General features: G+C 53.3%; 6 protein-coding genes across 6 annotated transcripts; 2 read left to right on the forward strand and 4 right to left on the reverse strand.

The window, feature by feature from the left end:
- Positions 1 to 944: 944 nt before the first annotated feature.
- Positions 945 to 2,837, reverse strand: ACET3X_007819 (uncharacterized protein; the record flags this gene model as incomplete). The annotated part of the gene is made up of 1 exon (XM_069454006.1): positions 945 to 2,837. One exon carries the CDS (start codon positions 2,835 to 2,837, stop codon positions 945 to 947), a length of 1,893 nt encoding a protein of 630 aa, XP_069304982.1.
- Positions 2,838 to 4,947: 2,110 nt separating this feature from the next.
- ACET3X_007820 (uncharacterized protein) lies at positions 4,948 to 5,842 on the forward strand (the record flags this gene model as incomplete). The annotated part of the gene is made up of 2 exons (XM_069454009.1): positions 4,948 to 5,737; positions 5,790 to 5,842. The coding sequence occupies 2 exons, from the start codon at positions 4,948 to 4,950 to the stop codon at positions 5,840 to 5,842; spliced, it is 843 nt and encodes a 280-aa protein (XP_069304983.1).
- Positions 5,843 to 6,320: 478 nt separating this feature from the next.
- On the reverse strand, positions 6,321 to 6,978 carry ACET3X_007821 (uncharacterized protein; the record flags this gene model as incomplete). Its single annotated transcript, XM_069454010.1, has 2 exons — positions 6,321 to 6,324; positions 6,377 to 6,978. The coding sequence occupies 2 exons, from the start codon at positions 6,976 to 6,978 to the stop codon at positions 6,321 to 6,323; spliced, it is 606 nt and encodes a 201-aa protein (XP_069304984.1).
- A 4,028-nt stretch (positions 6,979 to 11,006) lies between these two features.
- On the forward strand, positions 11,007 to 12,811 carry ACET3X_007822 (uncharacterized protein; the record flags this gene model as incomplete). The annotated part of the gene is made up of 3 exons (XM_069454011.1): positions 11,007 to 11,423; positions 11,481 to 12,663; positions 12,726 to 12,811. The coding sequence occupies 3 exons, from the start codon at positions 11,007 to 11,009 to the stop codon at positions 12,809 to 12,811; spliced, it is 1,686 nt and encodes a 561-aa protein (XP_069304985.1).
- A 453-nt stretch (positions 12,812 to 13,264) lies between these two features.
- On the reverse strand, positions 13,265 to 14,134 carry ACET3X_007823 (uncharacterized protein; the record flags this gene model as incomplete). The annotated part of the gene is made up of 2 exons (XM_069454012.1): positions 13,265 to 13,825; positions 13,877 to 14,134. 2 exons carry the CDS (start codon positions 14,132 to 14,134, stop codon positions 13,265 to 13,267), a joined length of 819 nt encoding a protein of 272 aa, XP_069304986.1.
- A 1,040-nt stretch (positions 14,135 to 15,174) lies between these two features.
- ACET3X_007824 (uncharacterized protein) lies at positions 15,175 to 17,505 on the reverse strand (the record flags this gene model as incomplete). The annotated part of the gene is made up of 1 exon (XM_069454013.1): positions 15,175 to 17,505. The coding sequence occupies one exon, from the start codon at positions 17,503 to 17,505 to the stop codon at positions 15,175 to 15,177; it is 2,331 nt and encodes a 776-aa protein (XP_069304987.1).
- Between the last annotated feature and the right edge of the window lie 369 nt (positions 17,506 to 17,874).

Raw genomic sequence — 17,874 nt, forward strand, 5'->3', positions numbered from 1 at the left:
CTCATGCGGGAGGCACATCTCGAGTAAGCGGAAGCCACTGCGTCTGACGAACGATTGCGATAACATAAAATTTATGGATCGCTGCGCTAGCAACTCTTCAGGGCGCTGATGCAAGCGTAGTGCTGATACAGGAGTAGTGCAGTCGGAACCGCACTGACGCTCCGACCCAATCACCGCGAAGTCACGCTCGCGATTCTTGGCTGTAAAATAGGTCACGCAATACCACGCGTCAGGAACAAGATCTTGAACAAGGCTCGATAAATAGTGCCTAAGCGCGTTTAGCTGAGCATTCTACATCTATGAAACTCCACACGGGCCATCGCAGTGAATACCTAGACCACCTGCAGTCTAGGCTCAAGCGCCCTCGAACGATACCCACTGGAATCTTCGACAGTTCTCATGGATATCATCTATCATTCCATCTTCTTGGAATCAGGATGCAGCACGGCCCAAAGCGCGAGATGTACCCGATGACCCTTTTTGCCCAATCTGCATCAAGGTGGACATGGCAAAGTCTCGCCACTGGGTCTCTGTGTTTCGAAACAAGACTGCATTGCGCAATCATCGCGGCACCATGCATCAGAAAAGCTCCGGGTCAAGATCCAAAGGGACCTTGTAATGCAGTTGTATGCTGCAGAGCCCAGTTGCATCGGCGAATGTTTGTCCCGCTGCGTAACAAATCAAAGTAATCATTCGGCTGAGCGACATCACCCACCATCAAAGGATTACATCCGAGAGACTGGTCTCTTTGAAAATCTCTTCCCGCTTCATTCAACCATTACAATTGGTAATGTATTACGTTTCTTACACTTTCCAAGTATGCGATGATTTGAGGCCTCAGTTGGGCAGTATAGCATTTGGGTAGTAACACCGGGCCTGTAACCCTGTCGGTAAGTCGCAACGTGGCCTTGCCCCGCCACAGCTGAAGACGCCACTGTTCAGTCCTAGTCCACAGCATCATGGTCACGCCCTGCCAGCCTGGGTTGCTCGAAGTCTTCCACCGGCCGCGGATCTACATTACGGAGCAGAACTGTGGCAGACTTTGGCGATGCCTCACCTACCCAAGCACCTTCTTCGGCTGTGCATGGTAAGGGTCCGTGATAGGGGTGGAGATTTCGGCGACCAATGAATTCTGGGTGGCTGGGCCGGCGGTGATGCTGAAAAGTCTGCTCGAGCTGTTCGCCAACGGACAGAGGCGTATAGTAGACGGATGCTTCTGTAAGTCCTGTCGGAGACGGCGATGCTGCCCGAGACTCAACAAGAGTGGTTGCATCTGGGCGTAACCGAGGAAGCGGTGGCTTTACAGTCGTACGAGGGTCGAGATTCGGCATGTTCATCTCTTCAATACCATTAGGTCGCTGATAGTGGTGCTCGCGCGACAACTGCCGCGGTCGGATACCGGGCTTGCAGAGCACCCTAGGCTCGCTGCTTTCCGTCGCACAATGAGTACCGGACAGGGACATAAGCTGACCTTCCTTCATACTGAATGCAGGCACGACCAAGTCTTGCAACCTGTATTCTTGGTTGGGTACGCTCCGGTACTGAGATGGCTCTCCTGTAGGAAACGTGAGCATGTCTTTGAGTCTTCGACATGTAGTGGCCACATCGTCGGCCAAACGATCTTCCCAAATCCCTTGTTTGTGCGGGTGATAGTCGCCGTACGCCAAAGGGTCGTCATCATGCTCGTCTCCATGCGCGATGAACAACTGCTCTTTTACATGTCGTTTCGCAGAAGTCTCTATTGGAAATATGCGAGACAATTCCAGAGAGGGATCACGTGCACCTTGAGCAGACTCCTCGCAACCTCTTGCAGTATCCTCGGCTTCATCGCTGCTGATATCACCGTCATGCGTATCCTCTTTCTCATGGAACGTCGGTACCGTCGCGCGTCGATGGATATCGTACTGAAATTTGGTCTTTCCTGTTCGCTTCTCGTTGATGTATTCGGGAAACTCGTTGACTGCCTTTTGCGGCTGACCACGCCTGTTCATGCAGAACTTTTGAATCTCGGCGGGGGTAAAGAAATTAGACGGTACCAAGCGCCCAAACGCTCGGCCCAACTTTCTGATTTCTTTCTGCGACTCTTTGACGTGCTTGTCGCTGCCAAAGATGCGTGCAAACGTGATGGCAGCGGTGATCTGATCCGCGAAGCCGAGATACACTTGAGTATCTATACGACCGGGACGATACAAGGCTTCATCCAAAGAATCAGGAGCATTCGTTGTCAAGATTACGATATGCCCTTCCCGTGATCCGGGTCCATCTAACGTGTTGAGAAGACCACTAAGAGTAATCTTTGTCCTTGAGGGTGGAGGAAGCGGATTTATATTCTTCGGGTCCACCTTTTTCGGCTCAGTCGCCCTAGGCTTTGGGTCCCAAGTGTCAGAGGATTCCGATTCCGGAAGGGTCTCGTCTTCTTCGTCACTAGCATCAGTCTTTGGCATCATCGTGCGTTCACGGACGATGCCTGCGGCGTCGATGTCTTCAAACAAGATGACGCAACGAGGTGGCAAGTGCTTGACTTTGTCTTGCAGGATCGTGTCGTCCATGCCGGCTAGATCGATGACGCAAAGCGGGAGATTGTAATGGCTCGCAATCGCCGTAGACAGGCTTGTCTTACCAGTACCGGCTGGCCCGTTAAACATGTAACCCCTTCGGTATGGCGTTCCGTTTTGCCAATAGTAGTCCTCGGTTCCCTCAGCAAAGAAGACCTGAAGATCCGTCAAAAGCTCCTGCTTCTTCCGCAGATCCATATCAATCGTCTCCAGTCTACGCTTCCTAGAAGTATCATGCACAGTGTATCTAGCCGAGACGCGTTCAATCTTTAGCAACGTCATCTGGGCGTTAGCCGTTTCGTGAATATCTCGTAGCAAGGCTTCAATAGGTTTTCTACTTCCCCACATGCAGCGCAAAGTAAGCTTCCCATCGTACCCTCTGGCGTCTGGCTTGTACAGCAAAAACGGCACACCTCTATGGAAGAAAGGAGTGTAGCCTGCAGAAGCGATGAGCTGGTGACTATTACTCTCATCAGTATCGGCTGTTTTTGTCTCGTTCGACAAGTCCCTCCATTCAAGGTGTTCAACACTAGGAAGCCAGGCAAATAGTTGATTGGAAGGTTGCTTGCTGATCCATATCAAAAGGTCGGTGACGAGCGCATCTTGATAATCGAGCTCAACAGAATTCGTGAGATTCGAGCTCAGCTATTCGTACGTTGCGCTGCCGTATTTGTGGGCGGGGACGCACATAGCAATAGCCCAGACCAGGTATTTCAAGTCTAGGCCCATGTTGCTGTCGATCCAGGTTCAAATGGCCTTGAAAAGCGGCTTCTCCATGCTGCTCACGATTGACGAGTCCAAAACGGTCTCGAGAAAATTAATTTCTCGCTTTGCTCTACGACCCTTTGTTTTCCGCCTCAAGTTAACTCGATATTCGTCATCGTCGGAGCTATAATCACTCATTTCCGGCCTAATGGAAAGTGATGGAAACCTGATGCCGATGCGACGTAACAGGGAGGGATGGGTGGAGGATGGCGTCTGGTGTAGAGGGGCGCCGTAGTTTGAGCGACGGATCCAAAGATCGTGGTCGCGGTTGTGAGGTAGAGAATTTCTGTAATTAATTTACGACGAGGGTTCGGTAGAGCATATAAGAAGTGGAGGGTGTAAAAAAGGTCAATCGCGCAGCCTACAGTGTGTTGCGCTCTGTTTCTGCATATTGTACAGGTTCTTGCGTGGAGAGTCGCAGAGATTGAGCACATTCGCCTGGAACCCATCGCCTGTATACAAGAGCTTTCACTCACTCGGAGGTAGAGTGACTGGATGCTGTAAAATAAAGAGTAGTCATTGCCGGTTCATTCGCAGTCAAACCATTACAAGCAGGTCCTCGGTAGCCTGGGGATGGAGTCTTCGGCGCATGCCAACGGAACGCGTCGGTGGCGATGTCGAAAACCATGACGCAATTGTCACTGCGACTTTTTGTAGAGACATACACCAGGAAATTTTTTGCAACGCATTAGCTGCGTGTTTGTTATTTGCGCGATGCGGATGAAGAGACCGGAGTGTGGACGAAGGACAGCGACAAGTGGGCTGAGAATAAGGAACGCGCTAACGCACTGCGTGAGGTCGCGCGCCCCCCCCCCCCCCCCAGCCATTCCACCTGGCACGAAACGCGATAGTCCAACAGCGCCAATCGACAGCGACGCGCGATGAAGGCGTTATTCCGAATTGCGCATATCCTGCTGGTGCTTTCCCTCTCCTTCTTGCTGATATATAGCGTTTACTACGCGTTCGCTCTATTGCGAGAAGATCAGCAGCAGCTTGCAAAGCTTTCGCATCCCCCAGCGATCAACGAGGGCAGCACCGGGGAGATCACTGAAGAAGATGTCCCACGGAAACCGTCACCACAGGAAATCGTATGTCTGTCCTGGTCGTCAGGTAGTCCAAGCACAAAGATACTGACTATATGCAGGCTCATTCTATGAACACAATGTGGGATTACCTGGACGACTGGGATGAGGACCATTGCATCAACGTCTGTGAGGCATCGTGGATTGCCTGTCAATTGAGGAATTGCGGGCATTTACCGTATGTCAGACAGCAAGAGCTTTGATTGTTCACACCACATCGCAGAGTATGTTAATAAGTCTCGTGTGGGGATGTGCGCAATCGGGAGATGGATGTTGAATGCCGCGGTGCCCCACAGTTGCCATCAATATGGTTAAGAGGTAGACTCCATGTTGTCAGATTACAAGCAGCACTTGAAATGCTACTATTCGCCCAAGGTATCCAGGAACGCGGGTATCTGTGTCGCAGAACCGGGTGGATAACCCATGGAGACCTGGACCTCAGTAGGCTTAAAGGAGCGAAGAGAATCCTCGCTTCACTTCTGCCCATAGTCGACGGTGCAACCATTCCAACTGTCATGACCTTACTCATATTCGCTCTCGCCATCATGGTCCCTTCTGCGATGGCCTTTGAGTGCACACGCGAATACCTCCAGAGCACAGCAGACTCCTACGTCAACCTCATGGCAACAGGCCAGCACGACCGATTCGAAAACCTCGCCTACTCCATGAAGTACTTTGAGAACAACCAGACGGCTTCTATCCTCAGCGGCGTACCAGCCCTCGGACTAACGATCGACGCCCACCGCTCCATCCTCGACACAAGGCAGTGCAAGACCATGACTGAGCTCGTCGTTACCAACCCCATACATCCATACGTCATCCACACCCAAATGACGCTAGATACCGAAGGCAACGTAAACCTCATCGACAGCATCGTCACCGACACGGGCGACTGGGCCTTCAACGCAACCGGCTACCAGTACTGGAACGCCCAGGAGTCCTGGCTGCCCATCCCAGAAGCCGCACGCGACTCGTACGACGTCGTCAAAGCAGCCGGCACGGCATACGCAGACCGCTGCAACGATATTACTGTTCAAGTCCCCTGGGGCGTACCCTGTACCCGTCTTGAAGGCGGCGCGTATACAGGTCGTGGAAACCTGTCGGCCAACACGTGTGATCAGGTGCCTACGCATGTTCCCATGACGAATCGGAAGTATGTCGTGGATGAGGTGATGGGTGTTGTGGACATCTTCATGGGGTTTACGGGGTTGGATCGCACGCGGAATGCGGAGGGGGCGCCGGATAGTCATATGTTTCGGGTGGAGGGGGGCAAGATTCGGTATATTCATACAGCGAGCGCGTGTTTTGTGGATGGGTGCGGGATGAATGGTACTGGTATGTTTGGAGCTGCGGATAGTGATTGAGTGGTGCACTGACGAGTTGATAGATCCTGGGATTGGAGGGAGGTTGTTGCGCCCCTCGCGCATGGAGCTGGAATAGCGGGAATGTGGCATTGTGGTCCCGCTTGGGCTAGGTGTGAAGAAGGCGAAGTGCCGAGTGCATACTGGGACTGGCTGGCTACTGATAATTCGATCCCATGGATCATAAATTTACTATATACCTGCAAGTGAGCATTACTGCAATCGTTTCTCTCATGCGTTACAAGATTGAGGGCTCGTGTCGCTCTACATAAAACATATGATACCGTACATGTTCGTCACCATTGCAAATCCTCCGCTTTCATACTAGGTGTCGTCACTTTGGATGCCGTCGCTCAAACGCCATATTTTGGTACAGAGAAGAAGGGGAAGAAGTGAAGGCAGTACAAGAAAACAAAGTACTGTGGAAGCAAAAGGGTATTCTCAGGGTATCCATGGAGCGGCGGTTAGAAGAGGCCGCACGTAAGAATGCGGGTAAGTTGTGGGGAGCTTGATGAGAAGGATGAGTCGCGACGGGAGAGCTACCGGCTAGGGTTTGTTCACCTGAGCATGTCAGCGCTTGCGTCTAATCAGATAGTATCATGCCATGACTTACCGGTATCCGCGGCCTCCGCGGGTGCCTCTCCTCTCACGGTAGTCCTCGCGTTCTTCAATGACCTCGACGACATCGTCACCGGGTACGCGACTCCGTCCCTCGACGATGATGCTCCTCGCTCTCGGTGCTGACTGCCTCCTCTCCTCGACAATAATCTGCGAGCGGCCACTATTCCTCCTCGGGCTCCTGCTCACCTCACGCACTTCGGACCGGCGGCGCGAGCTGCGTCCGCCCTGTGAATTGCGTCGCCTGCGCACGACAATTTCTTCCTCGCCCGCCATGGCCGTCGTGGTGCCTGCCTTGTTGGTGCCGGCCGTCAGCGACTGGATGAGCCAGCAGATGAGAAGGAAGCCGGCGACGCTGCCGAGGACTATGCCGACGACGGTGCCGGGCTCCGGGCCCGAGGTGTTGTAGTAGGTGGGTATTATGCCTTGCTGCGTGTATATGACGTTCTGTCGCTTGGCCATGGGCGCCGTCTCGGGTGCAGCAAAGACAATGGCCGGGACGTCTAGGGCAGGCTGGCGGGAGTTGAGGCCGCCCGAGTCGCGGGGCGCCGCCATGTTGGCAATGGCATTGTAGTGGTAGTCGCGCACGGCGGGCATGGCGAAGGGGTGTCGGGCTATGCGACACTGGCCGCGAGAATGCGCGCTCTGGCAGCGAGATGGGCGGTGGTGGTGTTGGTGTCGCGGACTCGGCGTGTTTGGGCGTGGGCGTCGTCTGGGGGAACAGGAGTTCCTGGCCTGAGACCGAAGATGCCGGCGCTAGGTGTGGGGGTGCGAGGCAGATCAATGGCGTGTGGACAAGACTGCAGCACACAATACAATGCTGAGAGGAGATGCAAGACAAGATAAGATGCAATCACTTGCAGAGTGCCGAGAGTCGGTCCAAAGTAAAAAAAAAGGAAAGGGAATGCAGGGTGGTGCGCTTGCGTGAGATTTGACACAGCGACTACGACGCAATGATGCAATTCTCCATGGCATCGCAATATGGGGGCTGGGGCCCAATAATAGGAGGCTGAACCTCTCAACACCACTTGCTGCACCGCGCAGCATCGCGACATGGCTTAGCCGGCGGATCCCGCAAACACAGCTCTATTACCGATCCAGACTCGTCGCAGTCGATTGCTGTCGTCAAACGCGCCATGCCCAACGCTCCGCGGGGGGCGCAACGCCTGAATTTCGACATCATCTCAACCTCGCCAGCAGAACCTTGCTTTGGAGAGTTGACAGGCCGCTTCGTACTCTACCCGCCCATTCTTGTTTTCCCTCCTCGCTTGCTTTTTCCTTCTGCAGAGGCCGCGTCCCCCTGCAGAAGACGCTGCCTTTCCGTGCATGCCTTCCCACCAACCGCCTCGGCTTTGCGCGCCGGGCCAAACAGCTTGTCGCGCCCTCACGTGAGGCCTCGACGGTGCCTGCCCATCTCGCCCACATGGCCAGGCAGCCACAACCACGATAACAACAACACCACAAATCTCATCAGAGCAACCACGACAATTTGCCAGCAGTCACCCTGCAAATGACAAACTCACTGGTACACTACTTACATATCGCTCAGTAGACGCAGAGCCTCACCACCGACAGCATCGCTGATCAGCTTGCAGAGGCGGCTGCCATGCGGACCTGATTGGTGTCTGGTGCCGGATAATTGTACAGTGAGTCTCCTCCATAGACCTTGTCTCATACGCAAGGTCACGTTTCGGCGAGGTCACGTTTCGGCGGGCCGTTGCAGACCATGCACCATGTGAGAAAACCGCTGGATCCGGCCCTCAGTTTACCCAATCTAATTTCTGACATACGGTTGTGAATACGGAAAGCGCCTTGCACTCATGCAATCGACTTGGTATTTGCGATTCCAAGTTCGATCCGAGGCTGAGCATTTCCTTGATACACAGTATGGTCCTTTTGAACTCTGGTCACCCACTGCATCTGTCGTCAGCCTCCCCCAAAGTGTCTCAGTCATCCCTTCTGCATACCAATATTGCAAGCAACTGTCCGCTAGATAAAAATCGCCAAGCTAATCTTGACGGAAATGAGCCTTCAGCTGTCGGCACAGAGGCATTGCCACTACTCTGAACGAGAAAGCAGTGACTCTTGATCAACTGCCCACAGAGCCAACATCGCCTCGGCTGCGATTGCTCCTTAGACAACCGTATGCTCGTGGCGAAGGAGCTACGCAAAACCATGTGGAAGATTTTGGAATGCGGAGATTGGTGCTAGTAAGGGATAGTGAGCATGTCCAATGCAGTGTGGTTGACAAGTGACAGAGTTTGATCGCTCGTAGGTGCTCGAAGCAGCTGCCAGGACGCAGCTTGGGCAAGCCCGCGCGAGAAGTGCCCCACCTCTCAAATGCCGCCACCATTGGCTCCACAGTCTGTCCGAAGCCTCGTGCCCAAAGACGCAAGCATCAACTCAGGGCAAACACTCTCTACACCATCGTTCATCCCAGTTCATGGTATGCTCTCGCCGCATGCTATGCGCAAGAAAAAGAGCCCCTTTCTAAGACTATCGCGAACACAGCACATCTGTCGTCGCTACCTTGCAGACTTCGTCGGCCGCCTCACCTGGCCTTTGTGCGCAAGGAAATCAACTACACAACGAGACTCGCACCGTACGCTCCGCGACATCCATGGTAGTGTTGAGGATTTAGTTTCCAGCATTGAAGACAGCCTAGAAACCACTCTGGTGAAAGTTGACAAGAGCAGCGCGCCTCTGAATTTATGATGCATTACTCCTTATGAGTTTTGGAGGACTGGTCAAAGGGAACTGTTCCGAACATGCCTTTACTCTATCTGGCCACCTCCCACCCGGCCAAGATGCATCATCGCCCATACCAGACTATCGCATTAAGAATCAAGCCACCCCAGATGCACCCTCCAGGCCGATAGACTGCCCGGCTTTAGTATTCCATCGTGCATGGTGTATTGAACCTGAACCAATGCCGAGTTGTGCATGGTAGGCTTCATGTCGAGGCTTGAATTCAAGGCCTGCAAACCAATTTTTCATTTGAATAGAACATGAACTCCGGCTCACAGCTGCAGAGCCCTTGATAGCCTTGCGATGGTTGAGCTGACCAAGAGCCTTCCCCAAGAAGCGAATCAGTAAGCGTGTTACCCACCCTCTCCTCGAATCGACATCTCAGCATGCGCGGCATCGCCCATCAACGCAACGCGACTTCTGGAAGACGATTGGTCTCGATGTCGCGGAGAACATGCTGCTTGTTACGAATCTGCTCTGGCTTGGGTAAGCTCACAAAGTTCACATCGCTGCGGCGAAAGTTTCTCCATGACTTTGACAGCGGGATCGAATTTCTCTTGCTGGGCGTCCGTCCATAGCTATGATTCCAGCTCCGCGACGTTCGAGTAAGGTCTAATCAGGTTCCGGCGGTAGCGAGCGGAGAGCTCAACAAAGTCGATGTAATGTAGGATTGCGAAGCGGACGAAGCCAGGGTAGGGTCTGGTGCACACAATCCCGCTGTGTCCGAGTGGTGAGTATCTTCAAAAGACCTCGCTAGATAAATCCTCACGCGCTAATCCCACTCCACGTGAAGGATCTAAGCCAGCCAAGCGCGCGAACGGCGGCGCCGAGCCTTGTGCAACGGACAAGCATAGCGGCCATCTACCCCAGCTGTCAGTACCTCGTCGCAACTAAACCGCGAAGGCCGACATCAACCCCTCGTGCAGCATCTCCGGTCGAAATGAATCCGAAGGCGGAAGTGTTACGCTCCCACTGGGTTGGGCACAGTCTCCATGAGTCGTGATTGGGGTGTAAGCCTGCAGGCCAAGGCAGAATTTCCGAGTCTCGAACTCCGCGAACCAGGGTGGCCTGATAGCTGCCACCAAACCCTTGATCTTGCATGATGCAGCAGCATCTGTGAAGGCCCTTATCAACTTGTGTGTAGCCGCTCAGATCCGGTTCTTTTAGAATGAGTAGATGAGGACATCGCCATGTCTTCCTCTGATGCTAACATAAAGCTCCGCACCATCGATCTAAGTTCCTGAATCGATAGTAAGAAGCTAGAAGACAAAGGCAGTCGTCGCTCAGGTCTGGGGTGTTGCACGCCAGTACGACCACGGGATCCCCGCTGGTCTATCCCACAATCTGGTAAACTATTGACAACGTCTTCGATCCAGACAAGCCGCCTTTTGATTGGGATGGCCAACAGCAGAAGAACCTGGGTTTGTTTCCTTTAGGGGTCATTCGTGTCCGGATCTCCGGAATTTCCTTCAATTATCAGCTTGGTCTTCGGTTGGCTACTAATCCTATCTGGGCGTGGCGTGGTCTGTACACCAATCAAATCTCACATTAGGCGCAACCGACCCCATGGGGTGCCATCCCCGCATCTTGGCTCTCGTGGCGGTCTCGTGGCTGTCTTCGCCCTCGCTGGGCGCGACTGTGTTACCTGCTTATTCGATTGATTCCAAGAAATTTCGGGCCAGTGGTGGCCGAGGGTGGAACATATAGAAACCTAATACTCACACCCCTTGTACGGATCAGCACTCTTCCTCTCTCTTCTCTCCTCTACACCAACATCGCCTGGTGCATTCGCACATTGCGAACCTTCAACGCATCGCATCAGTCTTCTGGTGTAGTTGACCGGACCACAGCCCCTGTTCCCTTTGGCTGATACCATAATGGCTAAGGTGCAGGATTCCGCCAAGATGGAGTCGGTGCCACGGCCAGACTCTCCCGATGCTGGCGTTCACTCCACGCAGCACCAGCTCGTCGAGGCCGCCGTCGCCGCCTCTGAGGCGGAGACTCAGCTGCCACGTGCGGAGCTTTTCAGGCGTTACCGGCCCGCCGCGATCTATTCCGGACTCTTATCTCTGGCTCTGGTCATGGAGGGGATGGATGTCGGACTCATCAACAACTTCTTTGCCCATCCCGCCTACCGTCGGAAATTCGGCAACGACTATAACGTTGACGGTGACCTGGTTGTCTCGACACAATGGCAAACGATCATCGGCGCCGGTAACAACGTTGGATCCATCATCGGTCTCCTGATGAATGGTTATCTCCAGTCTCGCTTCGGCTCTCGCAGGGTATACTTGGTAAGATCTCCTCTGGATAACAACACCTAGAAACCCACTAATGATGCTCTCCTATAGGGCGCAATGGCCCTCATGGCAGCCACCATCTTCGTCCTCTTTTTTTCGGAGAATGTAGAGATGCTCCTCGTCGGTAACATCTTGTGCGGTATCCCATGGGGTATCTTCCAAACCCTTACTACCGCCTACGCTGCTGAAATCGCCCCCACTGCCATGCGTGGCTACCTGACCGCTTGGGTGTCCATGTGCTGGGGTGCTGGCTCCTTCTTAGCCGCAGGTGTGCTCAGAGGCACCATCAGCATTAAAAGCAACGCCGGCTGGCAGATCCCCTACGGTCTCCAGTGGATGTGGATTCCACCTCTGTTCCTCGTCGCATGGTTCTCCCCCGAGTCGCCCTGGTACTTGATTCGCCGTGGCAAGATCGAAGAATGCGAAAAGAGCCTGCGCCGCCTGGCGCGCCCGGGACACTACACCGAGCAGTCGATGCGTGAGACGCTTGCCCTCATGACACACACGAACGAGATGGAAAAGCTGGAAGCCGAGAATGCCAGCTATGCTGACTGCTTCCGCGGCGAGAACAAGCGCCGCACGTTCATTGTCTCCATGGCCTGGATTATCCAGATTTTCAACGGCCAGTCCATCACCAACTATGCCGCACAGATGCTCCGTGCTATCGGCATGAGTCCTACCGACGCCTTCAGCTACACTATGGGTATTCAGTCAGTCAACATCTTCGCCACTGCAATCGCTATCTGGATGATGGGCTGGGTGGGCCGCCGTACCTTTTACCTTTTCGGCTCTGCGTCCATCGGCCTATGCATGCTTGTCGTTGGCATTATGGGTTTCGCCGCGAACAAAGCCACGGACGTTGCCATACCCGTTGCCGTTTTCCTCATCTTTGTCCAAATCGCTTTCAAGATCTCTCTCGGTCCGACCACCTATGTCATCGTGGGTGAGATGGCCTCATCCCGTGTCCGTGCCCAGACCATCGTCATTGGTCGTTCCCTCTACGTCTGTGGCCAGATTGCTGTTCAGCAGCTCAACCCCCGCATGCTCAACAATGACCCGACTGCATGGAATTGGGGCGCGAAGACTGGTATGTTCTACTTCGGCTTTTGCTTGCTCTGGGTGGTCTGGATCTTCTTCTTCCTTCCCGAGACCAAGGACCGGTCCTTTGCCGAGATCGACTACCTTTTCAAGAAGAAGACGCCCGCTCGCAAGTTCCGCACTGCTTCCGTCGACTGTAAGTTCTTGTGTCCCCTTCCTCACCAACTTAGTTTCTCAGTGACTAATTCATGTTTTTAGTGTTCGAGTTCTCACCAGAGGACAAGCTGCAAGAGGATGTTGGTGAGAAGAATGTGATGCATAGCACACAGAGAGAAGTTGCGTAGGCAGCAAGAAGCTAGCTGGCACTCTTTGACATGGTGGTCAGTGAGCCGTGTTGTAAGGGCAGAGCACGTATGCAATAGTATAATCCGTCCGCTGTTGAACTGCATCTGTGCACCATGAGTCCTGTGTGCCGTGAACGACGCCCTGGGCTCTCATCTGTTGATGCTTTTAGCCTCGTGCGATATAACAAGTGGAAAGACCTGGCCAGTCGCAGACGACACATGGAGGCTCATCGATCGGACAGACTATACTTCAGCCTTTTCGTATGCGAATGGCGCGGAAAGTTGAGGGATACGAACAGATGAAAGAAACTCGCCATGTGGATATCTGGTTGGTGGAGATCTGCATGGTCATCGCTCCGTCATCAGTCAGGTGATTGCACGCTAATCCCAAAATACACTCGACGCGTCGCCCACGCGAATGCAGCTGTCTTGAGCTTAGCGCTGCCTTCTAATCTACGTTTTCTCCCCTCGCCTGAACGGTTTCATGTAGTCATCCCAATTGACCCTCTCACGCACTTCAGGATGTTCCTCTAACCAGTCTTCCACGTCACCCTCATCAACTACTAGACCTGGATGCTCCTTCATCGCATCTACAAGCACATCCCTAATTCCTGCGTCGTCGTCTGGCGTAGACGTAAAAGCCTCTTCCAACGCATCGGCCAGATCCAAACCCTTGTACTGCCAATACACATGCAGAACATCTACTACCCCCTGTCGCGCGTAGACCTTTAGATCGTCCATGTCGAAGTAGTCGGCGACTGTGTAGACATGCACGTGAAGGAGAAGATGAGACGCCGACATGGACTTGCCGGCACAAGGGCATTTACGCTTGAAGATCTGCGGACCTTTGTCTGGGCCGTGAAGGAGAGCAAAGGTGCTGTGGTTGCAGTAGTCTGTAGATGGTACGGGTGTGCCGTCGGGGAACTGGTAAGTTGATGTGTACATGAAGTCAAGGACATGCTTCATCGTGACGGCGTCGACGTCGGGGATTTCTACTTCCTTGTCGTTACTCTCCTAAGATTGGATTAGCACCATTCAATCGACAGTGTGGCTGATGATTCGTACGCTGCCGTTGAAGCGGAACATGCGCGCGAAGTATGGTGAGGAGGTTTTGAGAACGTCCTTGTGCGTTGCGAATCGCCGGCCCTCGCAGATGACCGTGAAATCTGTTGTTTCGTAATCTAGTGTGGGTGTGATCTCCTTGCTTTTCGGCTTGGAAGGCGTCGGCGGCGAATGATCTGCATCGAGTGTCTGAGTCGCTCTGACATGTGGTGTAGTAGGCACAGCTTTGACGTCTCCAAGGGGTCGAGCCGCGGGCTCCATGTTTAGCGCGAGTTGTAGCAGAATTGAACAATAGACAGATTCGGTATCGGGACCTGAAGAGTGTGCTTGTGCCAGTCACGAGAGCGGCATGAGCTTGGAAATCTGTCAATGAATTTTTCTGGTCGTGATAGATCTCTGCGCTGTTCACCGTCGCCTAAAGCGGACGAGGAGTCACTACCACAGCCTTCTCGGTTCTCCACTGTGTGTGTTGATAGCGACGACGTTATTTTAGCGATCACCAGAACGCCTGCAAGGAGTGTAAAGCGTTCATATGTCACGCATCGATCTGTGTAGGTTGAGAGGTGGACAGAGACGACATGTCTAGGCAGCTGTGCGGTGACAAAATGATCGTCCGGTTCCGGTCAGCCTGCAGGGATGAGGTGCGCGTTGGTGCGCGCCCCCGCGTCGATGCCGCGCATACACGTGTTACTGGTACGGTTCGATATGGCTCTGGAGCGTCGTCGTCAATGTTTCAGGTTGAGTAATGCATCATGACAAGACGACGGGGCACTGCGTGAAGGGAGTGAATGTGCCGAATGATAGCGGCTCGCTTCAAGGCCGCAGCCTCGCAGTAGGAAAGATGATTTCGCATCCTACACGACTAGGTGGCTTTATTGTTGACTGTGCATTGGACTAATCTCGAACGACGATACACTAAAATTGATTGGGGAAGTGTGAAAAGCAACCAGTAGTGACGTCACTGCGACACCAACATATAGCGGGGGATTAAGAATGTTCTTGCTCACTGATCCGCCCTTGAGCCGTCCGACGTCTTGAAAGAGCCATGACGAGTATAGATAGTGCGTAGGCGAGTTGTTTCTCACAATAGGAAGGGTATTAAACATTCAATCCATTCCTTACCGAGAAAGGCAACATATGCTGGAAAAAGCTAGAGCAGCCACCACACTATCTACTGGACCACAGTAAACTGGCATGCCAATGCAACCAATCCTCGAGTGTAGACTATCCCACTCGCCGCTAAAAAGTCCTCTCCAAAAGTCCTTCAAGACCCCTTAACACCCGTCTACCAACGATCCTCCTCACACTTGACGCTCCGGTAGAGCCATCGAGGCGGCACCGGTGCCGGCGCACCATACACCGGCTAGATTCTCGACGCCCCAGCCGCTGAGCCGTGCGTCTTGGGTTGGGTTCGAAATGTAGTCGAAGTACATGGCGCCATCTAAGCAGCCGGGTTCGGTGTAGTATTTGCATAGTGAGCCTTTAGCTTGCGTGATGATCTTGGTACGGTAGGCGAAAAGTTCTGGGAAGGCAACACATTGGTTCAGAGTGTGTAGTACCGTGCAGTGCGCTGGGTCAAGACTGGCGTCATTGCAAATGTATAGGTCAGCGACTTTGAGGGCTGTGGTGCTCAGCGTTGAGATTGAGTGGTCAACTGTCACCTGGATGCCCTTTGCGTTGGCTTGGGGGAGAGGCTCGCTGCGGGTTCCGATGCTCGTGGGAGGGAGCTCGATGGAGTCCAAGACGGTACACTGTGCTGAGCTGATCTGCTGCGCAAGTTCGACTGGCAGTTCGAGATCCTTCTCCTCTGGATTGAGGGAACTGAGTAGGGGAGAATCAAGACACGCATTCTCGCTGTAGAACAAGCACTCCGAGCGACCGGATTGCTCGAGGAAGCGAGTTGAATCGGGGTACATGGGTGCAGGAAAGTCGACGCAGCGGTCCAGTGCGCTGACCACCTTGCGAAGGTGTACATCTCCTACATCTTCCCCGATACGAAGCTGACCCTGTCCGAGAGTTGACTCGGGCATAGGATCCTGGATGTTCGTGGGTGCAACAGGTTCGAAAATGGTACACTTTGCTGAATTAATCCTTTGTGCAAAGTCGCTGCGAATCTTCCAATCCTCCTTGTTTACATTGAGAGTATCAAGCATAAGAGGTTCAGCGCATTCAGTCGCGGCGTAGTACTTGCAGACTGTGAGACCAGATTGGTCGAGAGTGCGAGTTGAGTTGGGGTATTGTGGTGTGGGGAAGCTGACGCAGTTGTTCAGTGCGTTGATCACCGCGCGGATCTGTTTGTTACGAATGTCTTCACCAATGCGAAGCTGACCCTGTTCAAGAGCCGGAAGCTCGGGAATTTGCGCATCCACGGCGGCGGCGGACGCATCCCCATCGCGCACATGAATGTTAACAGAACCGTGAGGCATTGCCGTTGCATCAGGAATGTTCCAGATCCCACACTTGACGTATTTGATCTGCTGGCCAACATCCGATGCCATCGGTTCGTCAAAGTAAGCCGCGTTCCCGGGCCTGACAGCGATCAGAGGCTTGTTACCAGCTCCGCAGCCGTTCTTGTAAAAGGCGCAGATGATATCGTGTCGTAGGGACGTGTATTTGACATCGTTGGCCACGTGGTTGTTGAGCTTTTGACAGCGATTAGCAAGATCCTCATAGATATCCATACTGTTAGTGCCGCTGATGATCTTTGCCATAAGTGGTGGCTCTTCTGGCGCAGTGTGCATGGCAGTATTGGGGGACGTATTCTCATCTCGCGCACCGATAGTAGGAAAGCCAGGGACTCCACACTTGACGTGTGTGATCTGGCTGCCAATATCCGATGAGATGGCCTGGTCGATATATCCAAAGATATTAGGGTTGACAGTGAGGACGGGAGCGCCATCGCAGTTGGACGTGAAGAACTGGCAGGCAGCAAAGTTGAGTTGAGTCGTGTGCGTGACACGACGGCCAATGCGATCGCTGAGCCTGGTACAGACGTACAAGGAGTTCTTCTTGAGCTCGATGCTAGTAATGTCGCTGGAAATCTTCGCAAGGAGATACTGCGTCGTTGCCGCAGCGGTGACTTCATTAGTGTCCTTCTGGTTGGGCTGATCTGTCGTCGCATCGAGAGACACATTAACGTCGCGGGCCTCAAGCGCAAGCTCACCAACATCCCTCTTCCAGTTTCCTCTCCGGCACAACGCGTACTTGAGGTTGTTGCCAAACTCTGCCGGCGGCTCAAACCTATGTGACTTATCAATGGTCCTGGCGATATACCGCACATTGCCGCTGCACCCGTTGCTATCGTCGTAGAACTTGCACATCAATCCCGCTTTCTGGACAATAATAGTAACATGATGCGCAACATTTGGAGAAAGCTGCACACATGTGTCAATGAACCTATTAGGAAATGCGTTTCCGTAAGAGTCCGCGGTGCAAATGTTCAGAAAGTGGTTTCCCGAGTCGGGTGTGATGCAGTTGGAGACCGGAGAGACGAGTGCTCGGTTTTCATCGGGCTCGACGATGGGTTGGGAAGAGTCGGTGATGGGCTGCATGGCAGAGGGCTGAGGGGTAGGTACGGCGATGACAAGGCCAGCGAAGCCGAGCAAGCCAATGAAGAGACAATGGACGAGCATAATGCCTACTGGAGTGATTGTCAACGATTCCGTAATTTATAGCAGTTGAGCAAGTAACTTACCTTGTACAACCAGTCGCTGGAGAGAGTCCGAGCCAAGTGCGGAATGAGTGGATTATCGTAGCAAACGTAGAACTACTGGATAATCGTGGTGATAGCTTCTTCAGCCAAGTTGAAACTAGAAGTAGAGTAGAGAGAATAGGTGGAAGACAGAAAGCAGTAACGGGGACACGACAAAGGAATTAATATAGACCGATAGCGAGGCCTCCTGGGAAGGGCCGGTCGACATGCGCGCCCTTGTCACACGAGTGAACAAACGGAGCCTGGAACCAGTAAGAGAAACGAAATGCAACTGAAGCCTAGAGGGACA

The sequence above is a fragment of the Alternaria dauci genome, chromosome 7 (genome assembly GCF_042100115.1).
Source record: "Alternaria dauci strain A2016 chromosome 7, whole genome shotgun sequence".
NCBI lineage: Eukaryota > Fungi > Ascomycota > Dothideomycetes > Pleosporales > Pleosporaceae > Alternaria > Alternaria dauci.